This window comes from Convolutriloba macropyga, chromosome 3 (genome assembly GCF_964194025.1).
Source record: "Convolutriloba macropyga chromosome 3, txConMacr16.3, whole genome shotgun sequence".
Classification (NCBI taxonomy): Eukaryota; Metazoa; Xenacoelomorpha; order Acoela; family Convolutidae; genus Convolutriloba; species Convolutriloba macropyga.
Genome location: NC_134470.1, coordinates 50,353,883 through 50,377,747, shown reverse-complemented (window position 1 = coordinate 50,377,747; position 23,865 = coordinate 50,353,883). Strand labels below are relative to the sequence as shown.

The window sequence follows — 23,865 nt, the reverse complement described above, 5'->3', positions numbered from 1 at the left end:
TCGGGTTCTAATATCCTGCGCCCCGTAATCTAAAATTCCCCATGAGATGCAAAAGCGGTAAAATAGAATTAGAAGTCTTCCCTGTCCTTTTTTGTCCTGTCGTATTGTAGTTACTGATTACTAGGGTTCTAGATAGGACACAATTTTTACCCTAATAAAGACTTCCAATATATAGAACTTGTTCGCTAAAATTTTTTCATTGTATATAGCTATAATATTATTAATTAGAAACGTTGATCCTTTGGAAGATATTGTCATTGTTAATAACAGCTGTGCTTCAGAGTAAGAATGATTCCTGACTTGATTCGTAAAGACGGACAGTCTTTGCAAAAGTTCTTCGAAGACAATGAAACTCTATCAATGTTGGAAGAGGTACGCAAATGGCTAACAAACAGCGAAGTGTTCAAAAAGTTCCTTTCGTCTGATGTAGTGTCAACTAAATCTCTGGCTGGACTCATTATCCAGATGCTTAATTGCTATGAGACGTCATTTGGACGTAACGTCAGTAAACCTGTCATGACTCGCTTGCCAGTTAAATTTTTCCTGGATTTCAAAGCTGGCGGAGCGCTTTGCTTGATTCTGGGAACTATGTTTAGAATTAAAAGTGAACGAAATTGGCGTCGGTTCGATTTCACATCTTCGAATCGATTGGACAGCGTAGCAGAAGCGTTTATGGCGATTGAGGAATGTCTAGTTCAAGCTAAGCTGTTCACAGTTCCGAATGTGTTCATAAGACCTGATGTTGATTCGAAGCTAACCGTAAAACTGGTCGAAATTCTCAAAAGGCATAAAGGGAATGTGACGTCAAGTTTCGAGGGCGCAACTCATGTTATCTACCCACCAGGACCGCCACCACCAACAGACGAAGATTTCGTGCGACCTTTATACAATAACGGAAGCAATTGTTTAGTACATTTGTGGTTCTATCCTGATAGTTGCAATTGCTTCCTCCCGTCTAACTATGTACCAACTATTGAACCGAGAATTGACCTTGAAGAGCACATTGGGTCTGCTGAGAAGTACGAAGTGAACGCCAGGTGGGTTTTGGATTTGGACGATTTCAATGAATGGATGTGCGAAGATGATTATGCGCTTGATACGAAAGACGGACAGAAATTCATGACAGCTCCTGTTTACAGGAACACAATTACGCGATGTATTCCTGTTTCTTCCATTAATGATCGAATTTCGGGCAAGCGAAAGAAGTCGCCCTCACCTGTTTCGAACTCGGACAGAAAGAAACGTAAGACAGCACCGAAAAAAAGACGCGCGGACGAGGATGAAAGCAGTAATGATATGAATTTTGACCAAACTAGTCAGAATTTACCGTCACCTACTAAACCCAGTGGGTCTGATTCAACTAGCAATGATATTCCCTCTTTCGCTGACAATGCAAAGCAAGGAACCCAATACCTCACTGCTGAATCAGATGTAAATTCGAGCTCGGCAACAGCATCAACTAAAGAACCCCTGGTGGCAAAGGAAATTAAAGAAGCAGTACCTCCAATTAGTGGTCCAATAGAGAAACCAAATCAGAACAATGATTTCACCAAAAATCAGGTGACTGTGTTAGAAACTTCAGCAGCTGCTGTTAAAGATAGTACTTCGAGACACGAAACAGCCACAGAGCAAACGCATCATATCATTATTCCGTCATATGCCGCTTGGTTCGATTACAATGCAATTCACGCTATTGAGAAGCGCGCTCTTCCGGAGTTTTTCAATGAGAAGAACAAGTCAAAAACACCCGAAATCTATTTGTCCTACAGGAATTTCATGGTGGACTCCTACAGAATCAACCCCCAAGAGTACCTATTTTCCACTGCTTTGAGACGCAATTTAACTGGTGATGTGTGCGCTCTTATGCGAATCCATGCCTTCTTAGAACAGTGGGGGCTAATCAACTTCCAAATTGACCTGGTTGACCGTCCAAAGCCAATGGGACCTCCATCAACATCCCATTTCCACATCTTGGGAGACACCCCGTCGGGGCTGAAGCCAATTCAGCCGGTACGACCGTCTCTGTTTATGGAACCCAAAAAAGAACCCGCAGGTGAGTCGAGAGAAGCAAAGACTTCAACTGAAGCATCTTCATCAATTGGTGGCCATGATGGTAACACTCAGAGCTCGTCCACTGCTCCTAGTACTTCTGCAGTAGCACTCGCTCAAAATTTAGGACTCAGAACGGACAAATACTCCAAACCTAAGGATAAGGCCTGGTCAGATAAAGAGATGCTGATGCTGTTAGAAGCGGTGGATCTTTACAAAGATGACTGGAATCGAGTTGCCGAACACGTTGGAACTCGTAATCAACATCAATGCATCATGCAGTTTCTCCAACTACCCATTGAAGACCCTTATGTTGATCCATCTAATCTGAACGGACTTGAAGATCTCGTCCCTGTGCCATATAGTCAACAAGGTAATCCACTGATGACAACTGTTGCTTTCTTGTCATCGGTCGTGGATCCGAGAGTGGCCAAACAGGCGGCGGAATCGGCTTTGGAGAAGTTTGAGCAGATCAAGGATGAATTGCCCAAGGCGTTTGTGGAGGAAAAAATTGAGAATGCAGAGAAACTTGGAGTGACGGATGTGAAGGGAATTGTCAAATTGAGTGACATCGCCGGCTGTGACGAAGAGGAGGAAGAGGAAGAAGAAGAAGAAGATAACGACGATGCCATGACTGAAAAGGCGGATGAAACTCCTGACGAAAAATCAAGTGAAGAAATCAAAAAGCCTGAAAGTGAGTCTGTGGAACCAGAAAGTGAAAGTAAGAAGCCGCCAACAGGTGCGCCTGATGAAACAGAGGAATCGAAATCGGACGAACCTATGGAAACTGATGTTGGAAATACAACAGCCTCAGAGACCTCTGCTGATTCTGACGCAACTATTGAAGCTACCGGATCTGGTGCTGGAAACAATACAGAAGAGTCAACTGAATCGTCGAAATCGGAAAGCAAACCAGAGCAAGCTGTTGCGTCAGTAGAGGACGAGACAGGTGATACCGAAGAGAAAATGGACGATGAAAACACTGCAGTTGAGGTTAAAAAGGAATTTGATCCTGAAGAAGCAAGAAAGAGTTTGACAACTGCAGCTTCTACTGCTTTGGCAGCATCTGCTGTTAAGGCGAGACATCTTCAAAGTCTAGAAGAGAGACGAATCAAAAGTCTGGTCGCTATAGTTATTGAGACTCAAATGAAGAAACTTGACATGAAGATGAAATACTTTGAAGAGCTTGAAACTATCATGGAGAGGGAGAGAGAAACGTTGGAGTGCCAGAAAGCTGAGCTGGTGAAGGAGAGACAACAATTTTACATGGAACAGATAAAGTCTACTGAAGACAAGTTGAAAGGAATTGGAATGGCAGATATGGCTCTAGAGACGCTTTCTGCCAAACAAAACTCGAGCCCTGCAGTAGCGGAGCCTTGTTCATCGTCAACTGTTGTCAACGAGAAGGTTCCTAGCCAGGCATCTGTACCAGATTATCGAAGTGGGCCTGGACCAGCAAGTCATGCACCTGTGCAACATTACCCAGGACAGTCTCAACCCTCTGGATCCTTTGCCCCTCCGTCGCAGCCAACTGCCCGTCCACATGCATCAATGCGATCATCGCCTGGACCCGCCAGTCACCCGTCTTTCGCGGGACCAGGTACTGCAGCCCATCTGCCACCACATCCTATGTCTCGTCCCATGCCATCAGCACCTGGACCTGCATCGGCGTCACTGCACGCAGGATCCGGATTCCATCCTGGTACGTCACATGGTCAAATGCCACCGCGTGCTCCAATGGGACAGCCAATGGGGTATGGATACCCGACGGGTCCTGGTTCACCAGCGAGTAATCCGAGCCCTTCGACGGGTAACATGCAAGCCGGGCGACCGGTTTCGGAACATCAGCATCAGGCTACTGTTCAACCGAGACCTAATTCAAGGAATCATCAAGCTCCAAACATGGCAGTTTCAAGCCAGGATGCTGTGAGTGCTGGAGCTTCTGCTTCGATGACTGGAGGCACTCAGGCTCAACCATCCTTCACAACCTCATCGCCATCATCTTCTGTCTCAAGTGTGAGTGGGTCTTCAGTAACCAGCTCATCAGTTCCACCACAGACTCCAGTCTCTGTGCCAGAGCCCGTAAAGTCAGGAGTGTTTCCCATAAAGCAAGTGGCGAACCCTTCAGCAGTGGCTTCTGCCTACCAGCAAACTCCGAGCGCCAGTCAGCAACAGGTAAGTAATCCATACCAACAGCCACAACAAAAGTACCCACCGGGACAATCAGTTGCAGCTCCGGTAGCAGTTTCCACTGGAATGCCAAGACCAGCTGGGGTTCAGAGCTCTGCTGTACCAGCAAGTGCTGCGCCTTCTTCGTCTGCTCATGCTGGTTCCAATAGTTCACAGCAACCCCATGCTCCAACATATGCTGGAACAGTCCCGACTCCGCAACCTGCGGCACAAGCCGCTACGAGTGCAACACCAGCGCAACCGTCTTCTGGGCAACCTCCTGTGCATTATGGATCGGAGAGGCCGGGATACACTGGACCAGCTCACCACCCCGGAATGATGCATCCTGCTAGTGGACCGTACCCTGGAGCACAGCAACCTCATGGGTATCCGGCCAGTGCTCCCCCACCGTCGGCCCACCCGATGTCAATGTTCCCTCCTCATTCTAATGCTCAAATGCCTGCACCGCAGCATAGAGGCTATCCAGGATCAGCAGAAAATCCCAACTACCCTCATCAGGTATTAAGGTTTAATTGCAATACAAATATATAAAGCTCCGAGCCCAACTTAGCAAAGCTTTATGGCAGTTGTGGTTAATTATTTTCAAGCAGTGATTTATGCCTGGCAATTTCCCTCCTGCAAAACGGGATAAATAGTTTGGGAGGTTTGAATGGACCAGTTTTTAACTGCATGCACACAAACACCCACACATACACGCGCAAAAGCACAAATAGACACCAACAAATACGCACACTTAATAAGACGTAATACTTGTTCTAATGGTAGTTAATTTACAGATGCTCGTGATTTTTGTATCCGTTAATACAGCATTACTACGCGCAAAACTGATCATTAACACTGAATATTACGTCAACAATCCTAACATACAGCTGCCTGTTTCAAAAAATGTCCAATAGTAGGTAGTATTATAAGACAGTTGATGTAATCTTCAGTATCAATGAACAGTTTTGTTTGTAGGACATCTTTATCAACGCCTGCAAAAATTCATGCACACTTTAAATTAAGCACAATAGACTACTGCTTTAAACACGCAATGTTAATTGTTTGACTCGGGCTCGTTTTAATCCATTAATAACTCGATAGGTCGAAAAGCAGTGGTTTCCTGTATACAAAGTTCCAATTTGCTTTAGTCATATGGCAGCTAATGGTTATAAGGAATTTGACATTTGGTTTCAAACAATATTTGTGAATGTCTTAGGGCTAGGGTTCTATTGTTCTATTTGTTACTTTGTACCTTAGTCCAAAAGTTGACTGGTCTCAAGTGCTTTTGTTTGATTGATGTATATTTCATTCTGTTCTAATAGTATAAAGTCATTGATTTTTATAAAGTCATTGATTGGCGAAGTGTCTTTAAAACAGGAAAGTGAAGTGTTTAAGTCAAATTGCGGAAGAGCTGAGACGAGAGGGGTTTTTCTGTTCATGTCGCTGATTTGAGAGAGCGCGAGAAAAGTAGGTGTAATTAAAAATTTCACTAAGCGAGGAAAATTTTTTCGCTCAAGTGCGGCTTTTTGAAAGCTGTTTTTCATACTAACTCCAACTTTTTCAGTGAAAGACGTTTCTTTCAAATATCTAAACTGGTATTAGTGCTATTGGAAACCTATTTGATCATCTGAAGCGAGTTTACACTTTTAGTATCAATCTGGTTTGTTTTGTTTTTTACATCAGTTTTCTAGCACGTTTGGTTGTCCCTCAATTTGAATGATTTTTAATTGTTTTTTTTTTTGCTTTTTGCGCATTTTAGTGTTTTCGTTCTAGATTTTGTTGATCAATTTTTAATAAAGAGCAGTTATCACCCGTAGATGTTATTAGTACGAAGTGACACCTGAAGGCTAGAGAGGGCTTTTTTCACTGAAAAAATTTATACACATTTCTAGTTTCTTCCAGGTTTTTTTCTTGGCATTTGTTGTTTACTATTTCTCTGCGAAGCATTGTGTTGGTGACTGATCTATGAAACAACCAAATCAATTTAATTCTCCGAATAATGGTCGAGAAATTGCTCTTTCTCGTTTTTTGTTGTGATTTCGTTTGAATTTTATAGATAATAGTAGTTTTTTTCCTTCATCAACTTTCCCTTTCCTATGTTTTTCTTTATCAATCAGTTACATTGTCTGTCAATTGGTTAAACTTGGGTGCAAGCTAACTGTATTCTTGTATCACAAAGTTTTTCCGACAATTCTTTTGGGGTGGCAACTTAAAGTGAAGTTTGTCAGATGCTTTGAGTTTTTGTCAGTTAATTTTCTCATGTCAATTTCCGGTTATTGTTTCAACATGTTTAGTATAAGCAAGTAGGAAGTACAATGGGTCATTGAGGATGGCCAATTTTTTTGTTTTCAGTCGTCTGGACTTTTGGCTATGTTTTACTTCGTCAAATAATTTGTTTGGCTTCACCTCTTTTGGCCGCTTTTTCGACATTTTGCATGAAATCTTTTCGACTTCTCCAGATTAGTTTCATTTTTTTGCGCATTCGTCTCAAATTGCTTTTAAACAGCAGCTGCTCAGCACATCAATCTAAATTGAACAGAATTAGCACGAAAAACTAAATAAAATTAGAAACGGGATAAACCGATAAAGTCCAATTTTAGTCTCCTACATGAACTTTATTATAAGATTTAGTTGTTATTTTTGGCACTAATACTAGCCCCTGTATCCTCTCGTTAAGAAACAGGAGTATTTCTGACTGATTGATTTTGTCCAACTATCAATTTTTTCATTGTTTTTTCTGTCCATACCAATCGGTGTTATGTGAATCAAAGGCGGCTTTTTTTCGGGCAATCTGCATGGTATGTTTTATTTTCGACATTTTTCTTGAAACTTTTTTGACTTCTCTACGCTAGTTTAATTCTGCTCATTTATCGATTTCTCTTTTAACTATCAAGAAGGGAAAGCACAAAAATTTGAAGAAGAAGATCGCTCGTCAATATAGCTCAAAGTATTTGTAAACAGTTGCTGCTCAGCATAACATGCTAACTAAATCTTTGATCATTTTTCGTTAAATCTCAATCCAACGATTAGGGACCAACTTTTTTCTGTGTTGAATTTAATTTTCTACTAGCATCTTGAAGACTTTCAATGGTCTCTTAAATGCGCACTTATTAAATTGAAATTTGTTGTTTTCTTGCAAAGTATAAGTTTGGTACCTATGGCTAGTGCAGATGGATTAGCTTTCTATGCCGAGGAACGCTAATTTTAGTTTTCTGAATAAAGGGTTGTACCCTTTTAAGACTGAAGTGATAAGAATGCAGCACAAATTGCGGATAAGCCCATTTCAGCAGCCCGGTCTGGATTTATCCAGCTATGTCTTTTTTGGTTCTATCAAAACCGCTTCAGCTTTCTTACGATCAAAATGGTGGATTGTGTTGTCGAAGCAGATATTGTAGCATAAATAAATCGATATCTCTTTTAACTATAAAGTAGGGAAAACACAAAAAAAATCAAGGAAGATCGCTCGTCAATAATGATCGAATGATGTTAAATTGAATTGAGTTTGTTTTGGTTCTCAGCTGGTTGCTGATTTTGAATACCGAATAAATGTTTTATGAACTCCCCGTTTAAATAAATGTTTTTTCAGTATACCAAAACTACTTTAAAGTTGTGTTCGTATGTTTTGCCTTTTCACTTACTCCTGGAATTGATTTAGTTTGATTACAATGCCGATTTATTGAATGGCATAGCACGTCTGGACCTAAAATTACGTCATTTTTCTGATGTTTTCTGTCTAGTTTTTAGTTTAATGTTTTTGGTTGGTAACCGCAGATAAGGTTTTGGGGCAATTTATAAAAACCGCCTAATTGTGAAAATTAAAATATTTGTTTCTTGTTAAACTTGTCTGTTGTGATAAGCTTATTAAATAGCATATCATGATTTTTAATGTAATGTATCGGTGCCTCTATCTGTATCACCGAAGAGGATAATATTTTGGGGAGCCCTTGCCTACGAAGGGATTTTAGTGATCTGGTTAATTATCGCCGTGCACGTCAGACCAATTTCATTGTTCCAGATTTTCGACAGCTCCGGTTGCTCTCAACTGTACTGCGCAAATTGACATCACTGCTAATGTTATCATTTATTTTATCTCTATAGTAAGACAAAGCACTCTGGTGCAGTGAAAAAGTTTACTAGGTTTCTCGATATCAGATCTTTATGCTGTAACTAGATATCTTTGTGCAACACTCTAAAGCGGTACTGTGAGTTAGAGAAATTTCGACTACCTACAGAATGGGTCTTCGAACTCGATAAGATCTTAGCTCTGCTAGCGACGATATAGTTGAAAATTGGACCGGCATTTCGCGTGAAATAAAAAGGGTGAAGTATTAATCTTTCGTGGTGTAATTTACGAAAGGAAGAAAACAGTCTAATAACATAACTGATGTAAAACTGATCCTTAACACTGAATATTACGTCAACAATCCTATAATACAACTTCCTGTTAAATAATGTCCCATAATAGGTAGTATTATAAGACAGTTGATGTAATCTGCAGTATCAGTGAACAGTTTTGTTTGTAGGACATCTGTATCAACGCCCGGAAAAAGACATGCACACTTTAAATAAGGCACAATAGACTACTGCTTCAAACACGCGTTGTTAATTGTTTGACTCGGCCTCGTTTTAATCTGTTAATAACTCGATAGGTCGAAAACAGTAGTTTCCTGTATACAAACTTCCAATTTGTTTCAGTTATATGGCAACTAATGGTTATAAGGAATTTGAGCACATTTGGTTCCAAGCAATATTTGTGAATTTCTTAGGGTTAGGGTTCTATTGATCTTTTTGTTACGTTTTACCTTAGTCCAGACGTTGACTGGTCTCAAGCGCTTTTCTATGATTGATGTAAAATTCTTTCTGTTCTGATGATTTAGTGTAAAGTCATTGATTTTTATTAGCTGCGATAGCAATAACTGAGTGGAGCTAATAATGAAGTTTTCTTGGTTTTTTTTATTTCCACCACTTCTTCGATCTGTGGTGTCAAAAGCTAACCACGGACCAGTTTTTTTATACATATACGTTATTGTTCATATTGTTCATTTCTTATTAATTCGTAATTTGTTAGCTGTTCTCATTATCTCAGCGGGCTATTATTGTGCTCGTATTTTTACGACTCGAAGAGGAGTATTGGTGAAGTGTCTATAAAACAGGAAAGTGAAGTGTTTAAGTCAAATTGCGGAAGAGCTGAGAAGAGAGGGGTTTTTCTGTTCAAGCCGCTGATTTGAGAGAGTGCGAGAAAAATAGATGTAATTAAAAATTTCATTAAGCTAGGAAATTTTTTCCCTCAAGTGCGGCTTTTTGAAAGCTGTTTTTCATTCTAACTTCAACTTTTTCAGTGAAAGACGTTTCTTTCAAATATCTACACTGGTATTAGTGCTTTTGGAAACCTCTTTGATCATCTGAAGCGAGGTCTACACTTTTAGTATCAATCTGGTTTGTTTTGTTTTTGACATCAGTTTTCTAGCACGTTTAGTTGTCCCTCAATTTGAATGATTTTTAATTGTTTTTTTTTGCTTTTTTCGCATTTTAGTGTTTTCGTTCCAGATTTTGTTGATCAATTTTTATTAAAGAGCAGTTATCATCCGTAGGTGTTATTAGTACGAAGTGACACCTGAAAGCTAGAGAGGGCTTTTTTCACTGAAAAATTTTACACATTTCTAGTTTCTTCCAGGTTTTTTTTCTTGGCATTTGTTTAATATTTCTCTGCGAAGCATTGGGTTGGTGACTGATCTATGAAGCAACCTAATCAATATTATTAGCTGAGTAATGGTCGAGAAATTGTTTTCTCTCGTTTTTGTTGTGATTTCGTTTAAATTTTATAGATAATAGTTTTTTCCATCAACTTTCCGTTTCCAATGTTTTTGTTTATCAATCAATTACATTTTCTGTCAATTGGCCAAATTTGGGCGCAAAAAAACTGTATTCTTTTATTATAATTTTTTTTGACGGTTCTATTGGGGTCGCAACTTAAAGTGAACTTTGTCAGATGCTTTGTCTTACTCCTGGAGCTGTTTATTTAATTTACAACGCCCGCTTGACCTAATTTTCTGTCATTTTTCTGATGTTTTCTGTCTAGTTTTTAGTTTAATGTTTTTGGTTGGTAACCGCAGTCAAGATTTTTGGGCAAATTATAAAAACCGATTAATTGTGCAAAAAATATTTGTTTCTTGTTAAACGTGTCTGTTGTTATAAGCTTATTAAATAGCATATCATGATTTTTAATAAGTAATGTATCGGTGCCTCTATCTGTATCACTGAAGAGGATAATATTTTGGGCAGCCCTTGCCTACGAAGGGATTTTCGTGATCCGGTTAATTATCTCTGTGCACGTCAGACCAATTTAATTCCTCCAGATTTTCTACAGTTCCAGTTGCTCTCAACTGTACTGCGCAAATTGCTTATTATAGTATTATTAATAGCAGGCTATTATCTTTTCTGCCGGCTATTATAGCGCTCCTATTTTTTACAATTCAAAGAATTTGAATTGTATTGGTGCGCTGTGTTTTTTTTAAGATGTGTTCACACATTGTTCAATGACTTTGATCTTTCAAAACGGGATAAACAGGTAAAGCCCAGCGGGCATTAAGTTTCATTAGAGGCCGAATGTGGGCTTTATTAGTCCTTCAAGTGCTTATAGTAGTGCAGCTGCTGGTATGGCCTTAATTTAAGGTTAAAAGACCATTTTTAGGAGTCTCTGGGCTCAAAATGGTGCAATTTGAGTAGTGAAAATTGGGGTGGTCTACCGCACAGAAAAAGGATCCCTTGATTCTAAAGGCTCGAACCTCAGTCTATGTTCTTTATGCTTGATATTTTTTCTTCTTTTAGTGCCTTAACCATTGTGCCACAGGGACATCAGATCTACAATTTTTCGGATATTATTATACCATTATGTTTCAAGGTTAGTCCATACATTGAGTTCATTGATGATCATCATTTACTGATTTATCTTTGTTTGACATATACCAAACTGAATAGTTTGCTTACTGTCCGTTTCGCTTCTGTTTTGTGTGCCTTTAATAGCTATCACGCGTCTTGTGCATGCTTTGAATTATTGAATCCGTAGCACTAAAGTGTATCAAAGAATTGCTTTTATTGTATGCCCTGAGCTATTTGTTATCAAATTTTTGGTTCAAAGTTTATTTCATTTTCAAGGTACGTTTCGATTTGGCCCCACCACTCAAAATTAACTAATCTGACAGCCGTTTGTCAGACTGTATTTGGTAACTTTGATAACTTTCTAGTCTTTCAGGAGAGATTGGTTTTGGTAATAATAAATTGAAGAAATATTATAAGATTTCACCAAAATTGTGAATAAATTCACAAGGTAATACATTTAAGTTATATACATAGGATTTACATAGTTAGAGTTTTAATAGTTTTCTTCGTCTGAGGGAAGAACTATAACGTCTTCATCATCAGGGGTTTCCTGAACTTTGGGAATTTTTCGAGGCTGAGGTTGAACGGATGCGGTTGGTTTTTCTCTCTTAACTGCTCTCTCTCTCTCTCTCCCCCTCTCTCTTTCTTTGAGTTCTTGTAATCTCTGTTAAATCGCAGTAGAGCTGGCATTTCTCTCAACCCCAAGGACACCTAGCGCAGCTCCCACATATCACCTTTTCTGTCAAATCTCTTTATATGGAAGAACACGCTGAGCAATATGTCCTCGGGGTCCAAGTACTTCATGGACAATCGGAAGTACGTATTGTCGTTATCTAAACAGAGAAACATTCATTAGATCAATTTCTATCTTTAGCAATAGACTCCTAAGGTTAGAGTTTTATATTACGCGTCACTTTTGCTCTGATAAAGTTTAACTACTGAATAAACTTGATCATTTGAAGAATTATATTACCTCTGAGGTCCCTGATGACTTCACAGCTTTTAGAGTCCAACCGCATCCGCTCAGAAGCCTCCTGATGAACTACAAGTTTGCCCTCTGGATGTATTCTCCCGTCGATGATGACGCGCAGCAAGTCCACCTCCATCAATATGCTGTCCAACATTGATTGGAATTGATGTTCGGGTATGCTTATCGTTTGGTAGACAAATTTTTCGGTATTGGAAAATTTGTAGAGCACAATTTCAATATTTGAACCCTCCGATTCAGCTTCTCGCCACACCTTTACTAGGCGGGTCGATGTTTTATATTCAAATTGATAACTAGGAGAAGTCATGTCGTTGAGTAGTACTGTATTTGTTCACTATTTTAGTGTAGGTGAAATCAGGTTCGGAGGAGTGATTTTGTGGTAAAATTGAGGGCTTTTTATAGTGTTTATCGGTGCATAACTCAAAGTATCTAAACAGGTTGAGATTATTTTCAACTAATTTTACATAGAGAAACCTGGGAATCAGCTGAGAATGGGGCGTGTATAGCCTTTTGAAGTCATTTTTATCAGAAACTGTGTGAACAAATTCGATTGAATACCTTGAAAATGGCCTCATATGGTACGACCTATGCCCTACTGATTAAGTTTTGTATCAAGCATTATTGGTTGGATTAGATAATTGGGCTCCTAAGTTTTAGGGTGTATTTTTATAAATCTAAACCTTGACAAATAGTTGGTAACGCTCCCTATTTTCTTTCATCTTCTAACACAGATTAAATTTTATTGCAATTGGTTTGAACTTACCACTTAGGTAAACTGTTACTATATACGTTCATAGTAACTATTGAAAAATTTTGATAGGATATCGGGGTTGCTATAGATCGAAAGGAATATTCAGTCGAAATCTCTTGGGAACTTTATGCCGGGTTTTTCTAAAGAACTGTGCTCTCGTTTTTTTCTACTTATGCTTCCAATTTTTTCGATGATAATTCGAGTATCAAGTCAAAATTTTGAAAAGAATTTTATGCCAGGCTACTGTGAAGAGCAACGCTCTTCTTGTTGTTTTTTGTATCCGCTCATTGATATTTATATCATCGATAAGAGCGGAATTATTTTTCGCACCGATAATATCAATATAAAGCGAAAGCTGCGCACTTTCTCCAATGATGTTTTCAAATAGAAGGCATCTTCTTTTAAAGATTTAAATGTTCCATGCATTATTCAAATTCTGGAATATTATTAAACCTGGGTAGATTACGAACTTGTTAGTCTTTTGACAAGATTGTGCAGAGTGTCAAAGTTTATCCTCACCCGGAGGGTCTGTTTAGAGTCACTGTTTACGGGACGCTAGTATTAAAGATAGATCATCTAATGCATGGGATGTAATGTTATTTATAGTTTTTTAAATATAACTATTAATAATTTATGAAATCTGACTTTAGCTGAGTATAGTAAAGTTCAGCAATTACATTCACCAAATTCGATCATATTACGAGTATCAAATCACAACTTTGAAAAGAACTATATACCAGGCTACTGTGAAGAGCAGCGCTCTTCTTGTTTTTTTTTGTATCCGCTCATTGATATTTAGACCATGGATATGAGCGAATTAATTTTTCGCATAGTTTATAGCAATTTGAAGCGAAAAGCTGCGGAGAGCTGCGCTCTACAGAATTTGGTATAAAATTATTTCATATACTTACAATTGCATATTGTTTAAAAACAATGCTGTTTTATATTGTTTATAAAACAATATAAAACAGCAGTAACTATATCTCTGTATAACTCTGTTTAAACAACAGTAACTATATCTCTGTATAACTCTGTAACTATATTGTAAAAACTATATTACAAAAATAACTATATTATAAAAATGTTCTGGAGATGCAAGAATAGCTGCTTGACGAATTATTCTTCAAAATCTCATTAGCATGCATTCAAATTTCTTGTTGCTTTGCAGCTCCTTGCGTCACTGGAATACTTTAAACTTCCTTCTGGCTTTTGTCAGACCTGGCTACCTCTCGTCGAAGGGGCCAGGCTGAAGTCATGTGGAGGATAGTCGAAAAAAACAGTCTACGAAACCTAAGGTTTTAAAGACTGTTTTTCCGACTATCCTCCACCTGAAGTATTTTCAAATCAAAGATGCCTGGATTCCCGGTTTTATTTAAACTGGAGCCTCGCATCTTTGCTGGGTTGTTCCTGAGAACAACACCAGATTACCTAGCCTTTATAAAAAGACGAGGAAACCTAAACTAATATTTGGTTTAGGAATCATGTTCAAATGCAATTTCTGCAGTCAGGACTTCGCTAAACGAAAAGCATGATGAAAAGCATGTTGACCACTCAAATCAAAATTTTGTTTGCGGACATTGCTCGAACACTTTTACGCTAGCGAAAAACTTGGTTCGGCATTTGAAAAGTGTGCATAAATTTGCGCGTTCTGTTAGATGCAATTCGTGTCAAACGTTTTTCGGAAATTAGCAAGCGTTGCGAAAACATTGTGCAGACGAGCATTCTGTGGTGGGCTCAGTTATTCGAACTGATCCATCCAATTTCTCTCAAGAAGATCGTTTTATTTTGGAACGTGAGAGAAAGTCAGTTCGCGAGCACTTCCAGTCATTCCGACTCAAAAACAACCGACGGTTCAATTTTTGACCCCTTTGAATTTCTCGTTCTCCAGGAACGAAAAATTACAGATTTTATCACGACGAAGCTTCGGGATTTGGTGACTGCGAAATTCGGAATCTGCATAGAGGTGAAGTTCACCAAGCCTCTAACTGATGATAGTACTCTTTGTTTCTTTCACAGTCCAATAGAGAGCCTCTCGACATCATTGACTGCTGAAGAGTATTTCGGTCATATTGACGAACTATTGACTAAAATAAACGTGTATTGCACTGCAGGAAGTGGGTGGGTGATAGAAAAGTTAAATGTTGTCGAATTGAAGATTTCAAAATATTCCCCTCTTCGCGCGGGATCCTATATTGCAACGCCTCCTGAACTTGAAACACAACGCAAATCAGTCTTGAATATCAAAAACATGAAAGGCAATCTGTGCTTCATTTACTCTGTTTTAGCCGCGCTCTTCCCCGTAAGACGTTTCTTCCACTGTATTTGACGTTGCTCACAGTAGTTGCAATTTGTTGGTTACGGTTGGTAGTTTTCTTCCTGTTTTCTTCCATAACTTGCCTCGTTATGATGCTCATCATATTATAGAGTACATGAAGCTGGAAGAAAACGAGACTCTCTCAGCTATATCTAGGACAGAAGAGACGTTTATTTCATTCTCAGTTCAGGTTCCCATTAGAAGTTACATAAACAAATGTGGTGTCGAGAAACTTGTACGCAATGAATTGCGCTTCCTGGACAGTTTTTTTTGGCCTCGAGCCTTGATTCACTGGCACAAACTTTGCAAGATGCCGACTTGAAATTACTCCGATTCCACTTTAAACAATTTTGTGATTCAGATTTCAAGAAAATAAGAGCAAAGGGAATATTTCCTTATTCTTATTTAGACTCATTTCGTAAGTTTGAACTTGGCTTTCCTGCCTACGGTGACCATCGGAAAAACACTCTAACCGGTAGAATTGATGTTACTCAAGAAATGTATACACGAGCTGTTGATATGTATCATCTCTTCGGTTGTTAAAATTTTGGAGACTACCACGATGCTTATCTGCAGACAGATGTGTTCTTGCTGGCAGATGTGTTCGAATTGTTCCGCTCGGTGTGCATAAGAGTTTATCGTTTGGAGCCTGCTTATTTTTATAGTGCTCCTAATCTAAGCTGGGATGCAATGCTGGTAACAAATGATGTTGAGTTGGGGCTTCTGTCCGACGTTGACATGCTGCTTTTCTGCGAAAAAGCTATTCGAGGTGGTCTCAATGGCGTGGGAGCGCTGAGACATTTTCGAGCTAATAGAAAATATCTTCAGAATTTCGATAGGAACGAAAAATCCGTTTTTGGCGCTTTTGATGTTACCTCACTCTATGGTGGCATCATGATGAAAAAGTTTCCAAAGGATGGCTACAAGTGGAGCGAGTTTTCAAACATCGATGAGCTAATTGGAAAGTACAGGTCAAATACCGACTTTGGCTACTCCGTTGAAATTGATCTAGAATATCCACGAGAAATTCACGACGACCACTCTGAGTTTCCCTTGGCTCCCGAAAAACATGTTATCAAAGACGATTGGTTGTCTGCGTACAGCAAAAACTTAATGGTTAACAGATGTGCTGTTCCGAAATTGGTCGAAACTTTGTTTGATAAGCCGAATTATATATGTCAAATTGAAAACTTGCTATTTTACATCGATCAAGGTTTGAAAGTTGGGAGACTTCATTGCGTTCTACAATTTAATCAGTCTGATTGGTTGGGTCCCTATATCGAAAAAAATACGGTTATGCGTAAGCAAGCTTCAACAACGTTCGAAAATTTTTTTTATAAACTGATGTCGAACGCTTGCTTTGGCAAAACAATGGAAAACCAACGAAATAGAAAAAATATTCAGTTTGTATCTGAAGAGGCGAAAGCCTCCAAGCTTACGTCGAGGCCGAGTTTCAAGTCATTTCAAATTATAAGCGAAAATTTGTGTTCCGTTTATTTTTCCGTACCGAACATTAGATGGGACAAACCAACTCCCGTCGGAGCAGCCATCTTGGACCTTTCAAAACTTGCTCTGTACCATTTTTATTATAAAGAAATGAGACCGAGGTACGGGAAACGGATTTGTGTCACTTACAAAGACACTGACTCGCTTCTGTACAGAGTTGAAACCGAAGACTTGTATGAAGACATGTACGAATTTAAACATTTATTGGATCTCAGCGATTACCCAACTTCTCATCCTCTGTTCGACGCGAGTAATAAAAAAGTGCCTCTGACAATGACTGACGAGTTGAATGGTTCAGTTTTGGAAGAGTGTAATTCTTCGATCTAAGATGTACAGCATCAAGTTTCAAAGTGGAGTAAAACAGAGTGCCAAAGGCGTGCAAAAACTTGTTAAAAAGACTCTGCATCATGACAAGTTTCTTGAGTGTCTTCTGACCGGAGTTAGCAGTCGAGCACCAATGACGTTCATTCAGCAAACCATCAAATAAAGGTGACAACAACAAACAAAACGGCTCTAAGTTGTTTTGATGACAAAAAATTCATACTGGATAACGGTGTTGACACTTTACCTTATGGCCACTACAGCCTCAATCAAACTCCAACAGTAACCTTCGAATCGGATTGTCCATCACTACAGGATAGTGACTGTGAGAACAGTTCGATTTCATGTGAAGAAGAGGAGAAGGAGAAGGACTTCGAGCTGGTATCGACAGTAGACCTTTCTGACTCCTGCTCAATAGCTTCTACTACGGTGTCTTCTTTTGGTAAAAACGCTTTTTGCAGTTCCGTTTTCACGAAATAATTATTATGTACTTAGTTTTGTTTCAGCTCCGCCCGATCCTGGCTTTATACCTCGAGAAGTTGACGACTCGGAGCCAGTCATTAATTGGAGTGATCTCAGTGATGAACAGGACAATAGCGACGAAGATCGTCGTCTACTCCGGAATCCCTTTATAGATGATGAAGCAATTGAAGGAGAATGTAGTAACAGTAGTGGTGATGAATCTTGTATCATTCAGCCTGTGCCTGCAAAGAGGCGACGACCTCTTGTTTCCTACCCAGACTCAGATTAAAAACACATGGTTAGCCATACAAATTAAATTATAAAATGTTCAATGTGTAATTGGTTTGAGGTATACTACTGAAAAATCTTATCAAATTCAACTCATTAAGCCAATATTTTTAACTGCGTTTAACACTAGAAATCTGAACTGCTTCGTTGCCTTAAGGCGATCCCGAAACTTTGTGTGATGTGTACAGCCCACCTTTTGAAATATTTCTAAGGCTGCATACAAGCAATACAGCCCGCATAAGTTTGAAGATAAAGATTGAGGGGGAGGCGACCTAGCAGTTTCGTGAATGTCAAAACGAACTGATATTTTATACAGTGAATTAAATCGTTCTTGGAAATGAGTGAAAAAATTAAGCGGAATTTTCGGGCTGTTCCAGGTTAATTGTTTGTTAATTTCTTGTTTCTTTTTTGTTTGATTGAGCTTTTGAATGTTGATTGAATGGCTACAAGTAATATCCAATGAGTTCCCTTGAGGTTTTTTGGAGATGTATTTACAATTTGAAAGCGGGGACCTGATTTCATTCTTGGAAAATTGTCTGCCGACCAAACACCTCCAAAAGAAAATTTTAATAAACGTAATTTGCCGACTACTCTTTTGATCGAAATGTTATCCATTGAATATAGTTTGGTTTTTTGAAATATTCCTTTTGGTGTCAATAAAAACTTGACGGAATCTCTCTCTGATAATGAAGAGTTCAACTGCTTCTGTGAGGGCTTCAGAGAAGAATAGCTTCAGAGTAATTGGCGCTCCTGTCAGTTCGGGGAATAGGGTAAGATTTTTTGACGCCTCTTGTGATGAGGTCAAGTCGAAACTGACAATTAATTTGTTATCAAAATCCTGCAGAGAAATTTTATTGCCGCCGTTTTTAAAGCCTAGCGCTGTTAGTGTGTTGTGATATATTCTGACATTATTTTCAGTGTCAATTGGTGTGCCTGCGATAGGTAAGCCATTTCCTCGTATGATTTCAATTCATTTTATTTTATACTTGTGGTACAGAAAAGGGTTTGTATCTTTCGATCCTCTGAACTTATCGTTTGCTACTATGCACATTGTTAAACGTCTGATTTGCTCCGTTCCAAAAATTCATTCTTTAACATAAGAATTTTGACCTGATTGCATGATAAAACTTTTGCAAAGGGATTCTACATAGGGGTACCTTGCTGGTGATTTTAATAATGCCTTCTCGATTGAAAGTCGTACTGATTCAGTGACAGTTATCTTGCGGACAAACATGGAAGCTTTTTCTATTACTGCCGTAAACAGTTTGCCGTTATCGTCGGCCAAGCTGATAAGACTGAATTCGTTACTTGCGCGGTAGAGTTTAACTCGAATGTCGACTTCAGGGACCATACGCTTTTCGCAACTAAAAAAGTCGACATAAAGGGAACCATAGAGGTTAAGTGTGTAACCTGACTCCAAGGTTGCTTTCAAACGGTTTTGACGCCACTCAGATTGATTGGCGTCTGACGAAGGCTCTGAGTCGTAACTATCCTTGACAAGCGGCCCAAGTCTCTTTGCTATCGCTGTTCGTTGTTAATTCTGTCTCAAGAAATGCTCGGTGGTGGTAAGAGTTGTTGCTATCAGAAATCAAAATACCGTTGGCGTAAACTTCGAACTGTGAGAATAGGCTGTGTAGCGCATTGTTTGCAAATACAACTTTGCTTGCGTCACTTGCTTTTACGCGATCTTTTCCATCTGGCGTGTAGATGGACACTTGAATTCCTAGTTGAATATAGTTAAGGTCAATGCAGTTGCGCTGGTCTCCGCTGAATAAAAAGTCTAATGTTGGTCCTCTTGAACCGACTTGTGGGTAAATTTCTTTATCGAATCCGCTCTCATAATTGACAAGAACATTAGGTTTTTCAAAAAAAGTCTGAAGCTGTGTTCGTTACAGGATTGGCGATATCTGCTGCAATGCTGGTGAACTCAGTCATTTAGAATCTTACATTGGACAAAATATCTGATCGACTGCGTTTCGTCTTGGTTGTCTTCAAAGTGGTTTTGGCTGGCCTCTTGCGTGATGGTATCTCTCTTGTCTCTAGTTTGTTTGTTGATAAGGGGTTTTGTGTTAAGCTGCGCCCAGCCGCCTGGCGAGCGGACTGCGCGGTAACCCGCGGCCGCCGGACGCGTGCGTCGATTGCAACCGTTTAGGCGGGCGCGGGCGGGAACGATCGGCTGCTGTCGATTCTGAAATTGTTTTTGAAACTGATTTCTTCAATGAGTCTTTTGCTGCAGATTTTAGTTTCTTTTTTCCTGCTATCATTTGCGCAATCTCAGGAATTGCCGCTGTAATAAGATTGCGTCCAATTTTTTGGCAAATGGCAAAGCGTACTTTTATAGTAGTGGTAAAGTACAGCGACCAATTCGTACAGCTAATGCGCCCAATCCTGCGGCACCAGATCCGAACTGCCTTGCCGGACCGCCATGAGTCAGAAAGTTTTCTTGATTTCTCGCAATTTGTGCTTCATAGTGTGCATCCATGCTTCCAAACAAACCAACTGTTTTTTGGGTAGCCTTTGCGAATAATGATTTAATTTGGTAAAAATTGAAATTTCAATGTCAAGCAGCTTTGGCCCATTGAGAGAAATGGCATCAGTTGTCCGGTTTCGTCGCAAATCGTTATGTTTATAGATTGAAATGATGACTTGACTACATTTTTCCATTGCAAGTTTGAGAACGATTGATGGCAAATGATGGCGTTTTGTGTCTTTTGTGCCGAGTTGTTTGGAAGAGCTATTGTTCTAAGAAGCAATGTTAATTTGTTTCCAAGAATCTGATCTTGTATCAAATCACAATAAACAGAAATTGTGTGACGCCCACCGGAGATGTCTACTGGATATTTTGGGTTGACACCAATTTTAAGTATGTGTGTTCCAAGAATGTTTTGCAGATCTGGTGAAAGGAGTTTTATACTTGTGTGACTTCTCTGTTCAGTTTCGTCTTCTGTTAGTTTATCTTCACTGTTCAGTTTCGTCTTCTGTTAGTTTATCTTCACTGGAACTAGCAGCGGTCATAAAACCATCCTCATTCCCTGTTGATGCCTGGTCTTTTTGGCCACTATTGCTTAATAGCTTCGTTTTCTGAGTATGGCTTGAAATGCACCATATGGTGGGCCAGTCATTTTCTTGTTTGGTTCTAAAGCTTTTGCGAATATTTTTTGCATCAGACTTTGAATTGTTGGGTAAAAACCAGTGCCAATTTTGCATTTGAGGTTTGCCTTTTTCCGAAGATGGTACTGTTTTCTGTCGGCCGGTCGACGACGGCGGCGGTGACCTATATCAGTGAAAAGTTTTTCTGCGCTCGTTGGTTCTATTGGCTCTTCATCATCCGAGGAGGAATCTGTTTCGTCCATATGTGGCTCTATAAAACCATGTGTAACGTTTTTAAATTTTGCTGGCCATGATATTTCGAGAAGTGCCACTTGCCATGTTTTGAATGTTTTGTTTAGATCTATTGGTTTGGGCAATAGATTTGTGAAAGACGCCATCAACTTGCCGGGGTACGTTTCCGCCGAAGCGTTGGAGACTAAATTTATTGTAAAAGTATTTTCAGCTGGGTCCGTTTTTAATTTTCTGAAAAGTTTGTCAGTTCTGATTCGTAAAATCGGCTGACTATTTCTTCTCCTGTTTCATGAGAAACAACGCGGTAAATTGGAGGATTGAGTGTGAGGACTTCGTCTATTCTGAATATTTCGTGACTGAATTGAATCTTATAAACCCGATGAAACGTTTCGATGTTGCGTTTGATTCGAACGGTCTCACCAACGGCAAATTTGGGCTTTTGTATCTTGTCGTTTACGTTTAGTGAAATAAGATAACTTGTGTGCTGTTTGGTTACGCTCTTTGGAGCAAGACCTGTTATCCTGTTGACTCGAAAGTTAATAACTTTGACAAAATTCTGCAGGTTATTTATATATGTGCTGGTATGATTTTCGTTTAAGAACTTATAGATTAAAGACTTTATGGATCGAATGTTACGTTCTGCAAACGAACTTTTCTTTTCGTTCCGAGTTTGGTAAATTGTTATCTCTTTCTGCTCGCAAAAATTTTTGAATGATCCCAGAAATTATTTTCCTTCATCAGTCCATAATTTTTCCGGTTTGATTTTTGTCGTCATCAAGGCGAAATCGCGTCTGGTTTTTGATGCGTATTTATCTTTCATAGGCTGAACCCTAAGGAATCTACTAAGTGTATCGACTGCCACCAGTAGATATTGAGTGTTTCGATTTTCTGTGGACAATGATTGCATATCCGCAAGATCAATTGACCATATTTCATTCAAACGATATGACTGTATTTTAGGCGTGGAAAACGGTGACGTGTTTGTTTGAACTTTGTGTATATTGAGCTTGTTGTTAGGTAGGTTTCCACTGTTTTACGTTTTAGGCCTGTTGATTTAACCAGCCTGTTGACGCTGCCGTAGGCTGATGGATTATTCGTGTTTGTATAATTTTGTTGAATAGTTTGCAGGTCCCTGCTGTTTGTGGTTGCTGATGAGATGACCCTTTCGTTTTTGCATTTTATGCATGTAAAGTTTTCTCTGTCATACTCTTCAGCCTTCTCTATCCCTGAACATTGATTGTGTACCCAACCACAAATTGTGCAGTAAAACAGTGGTTTCTTTCTTGTGCTTTTTCCCAACAGTCTCCTACAGTTTCTACATGTCAGCTTTCTCGGAGGACCGGGGTTTTGCTCTATTCCACTGATTTGGAGAAGCAACTTAATAGGCTTTCTACATAATAGCTTTACTATCTGTAGCTGAACATGGAAAGCCATGTAGTGTTCGAATCTTCTGCAAGCCTTGGGCTAACCGATTTGGCGTTTGTGTTGGCAACTAGATGCTGAGCAATTTTCAGCTCTTTTATTAGGGTGAGATCTGCTGGAGAATTTTTTTTGTAGGGTGCTGAATGGTTACTAAAAGCTCAAACAAATTGCTCTCAGATGGAGGTCCTCCAGTTTTGCTTTGAATTTTGCCTGTATGCTTATCAATTGTAACGGTTGTTGAGTTTTGTAACAGTTTAATAATTGTTTTCGACTTCTCAATTTTTCCGCTCGAAAGTCCGGCGAGAGTCAGTTCTTCTAATATTTGATTTGCTTCGTCAGCGCTAAGATTTGTTTGATAATGTTCTCTTGTTATTATCTCCTCTGTCTCCTCTCCCGATTTTTGCTCCTCATTGAACGTGGCTGCAACACTTAGTTGGGCTGCGACATCGCTTTCGTTAGAATTTTTTTTGGTTAGTAAAATTTCTTTGGCTGTTTGGGGCTTTTGGTAGCTCTCGTTGGCTGCTTCGAGCAATTTGTTATAAGTTTGTAGTTGAATGAGAATGAATTTCTGTGCCTCCGTGTTATTGCGCATGTTTCTTGAAATGATTTTGAATGGGATTGTGAATTAGTTTAATTTATTGCAGGCCCTGATTGGCCGCCAGCATTTTTGGTTTTTGAGGTAATTTAACTTTCTTATCAAAAAGAAGAGAAAGAATGGTTTTAAATTTCTTGAACTGCTGTTTGGTTATATAAGTATTAGCTAACGAGACATGGCCTTGAACAATATTGTATAAACAGTCAACTAAAAATTTGATAAAATTATCATCGAGATGAATAAGCGCGAAGCGCTTCAGAACAGGTTTGAAGTTGATGAGCAGTTTGAAAGTAGTCAGATGTTGTGAATTGTTCATCGAGTTCAATTTTCTGCTGCGAATTTCCTACTATATAAAATATGCTGAGGTCGTTTGTTAAATGTGAGCAGAATCGTAGGTGCTCGCTGCATCTGGGATCCTAATCAATCAACAAATGACCGAATGGTTCTTTAGTAGCTAATTTAAACGCTGACTGCACAAGATATCTGCTCCCCAACAGACGACCTAGAACATCGACCTGAACTCTATCTCGGGGATTTTTCAGTAAGAGCATCTGTGTAACATTCACGTCGATTGTCTTCGAATTTGGACTTTTTTGGTACAAATTATGCTTAAAAATTATGGCGTGTTGGTTTTTGTGCCGTCCAGAAATGACCAAATTCAAAAACTCTTCTTGTTGGCTGGCTTCATCGTATACATCATCAAAAATGATCAGTCGACGGTGTGTTTCGGGATGAGAATTGATCTTGCTCCAATTGAGTCCTTCGATAAAATTTAT

The 23,865-nt window shown here is 39.2% G+C and overlaps 1 protein-coding gene across 1 annotated transcript in view; it reads left to right on the top strand.

The window, feature by feature from the left end:
* Positions 1-273: 273 nt before the first annotated feature.
* Positions 274-23,865, top strand: part of LOC142336259 (SWI/SNF complex subunit SMARCC1-like) — a 35,034-nt gene continuing 11,442 nt past the window's right edge. Inside the window, exon 1 of the mRNA XM_075384951.1 lies at positions 274-4,737. Coding sequence (XP_075241066.1) covers positions 289-4,737 — 4,449 coding nt within the window. The 5' untranslated portion in view covers positions 274-288. The remainder of the gene's footprint in view (positions 4,738-23,865) is intronic.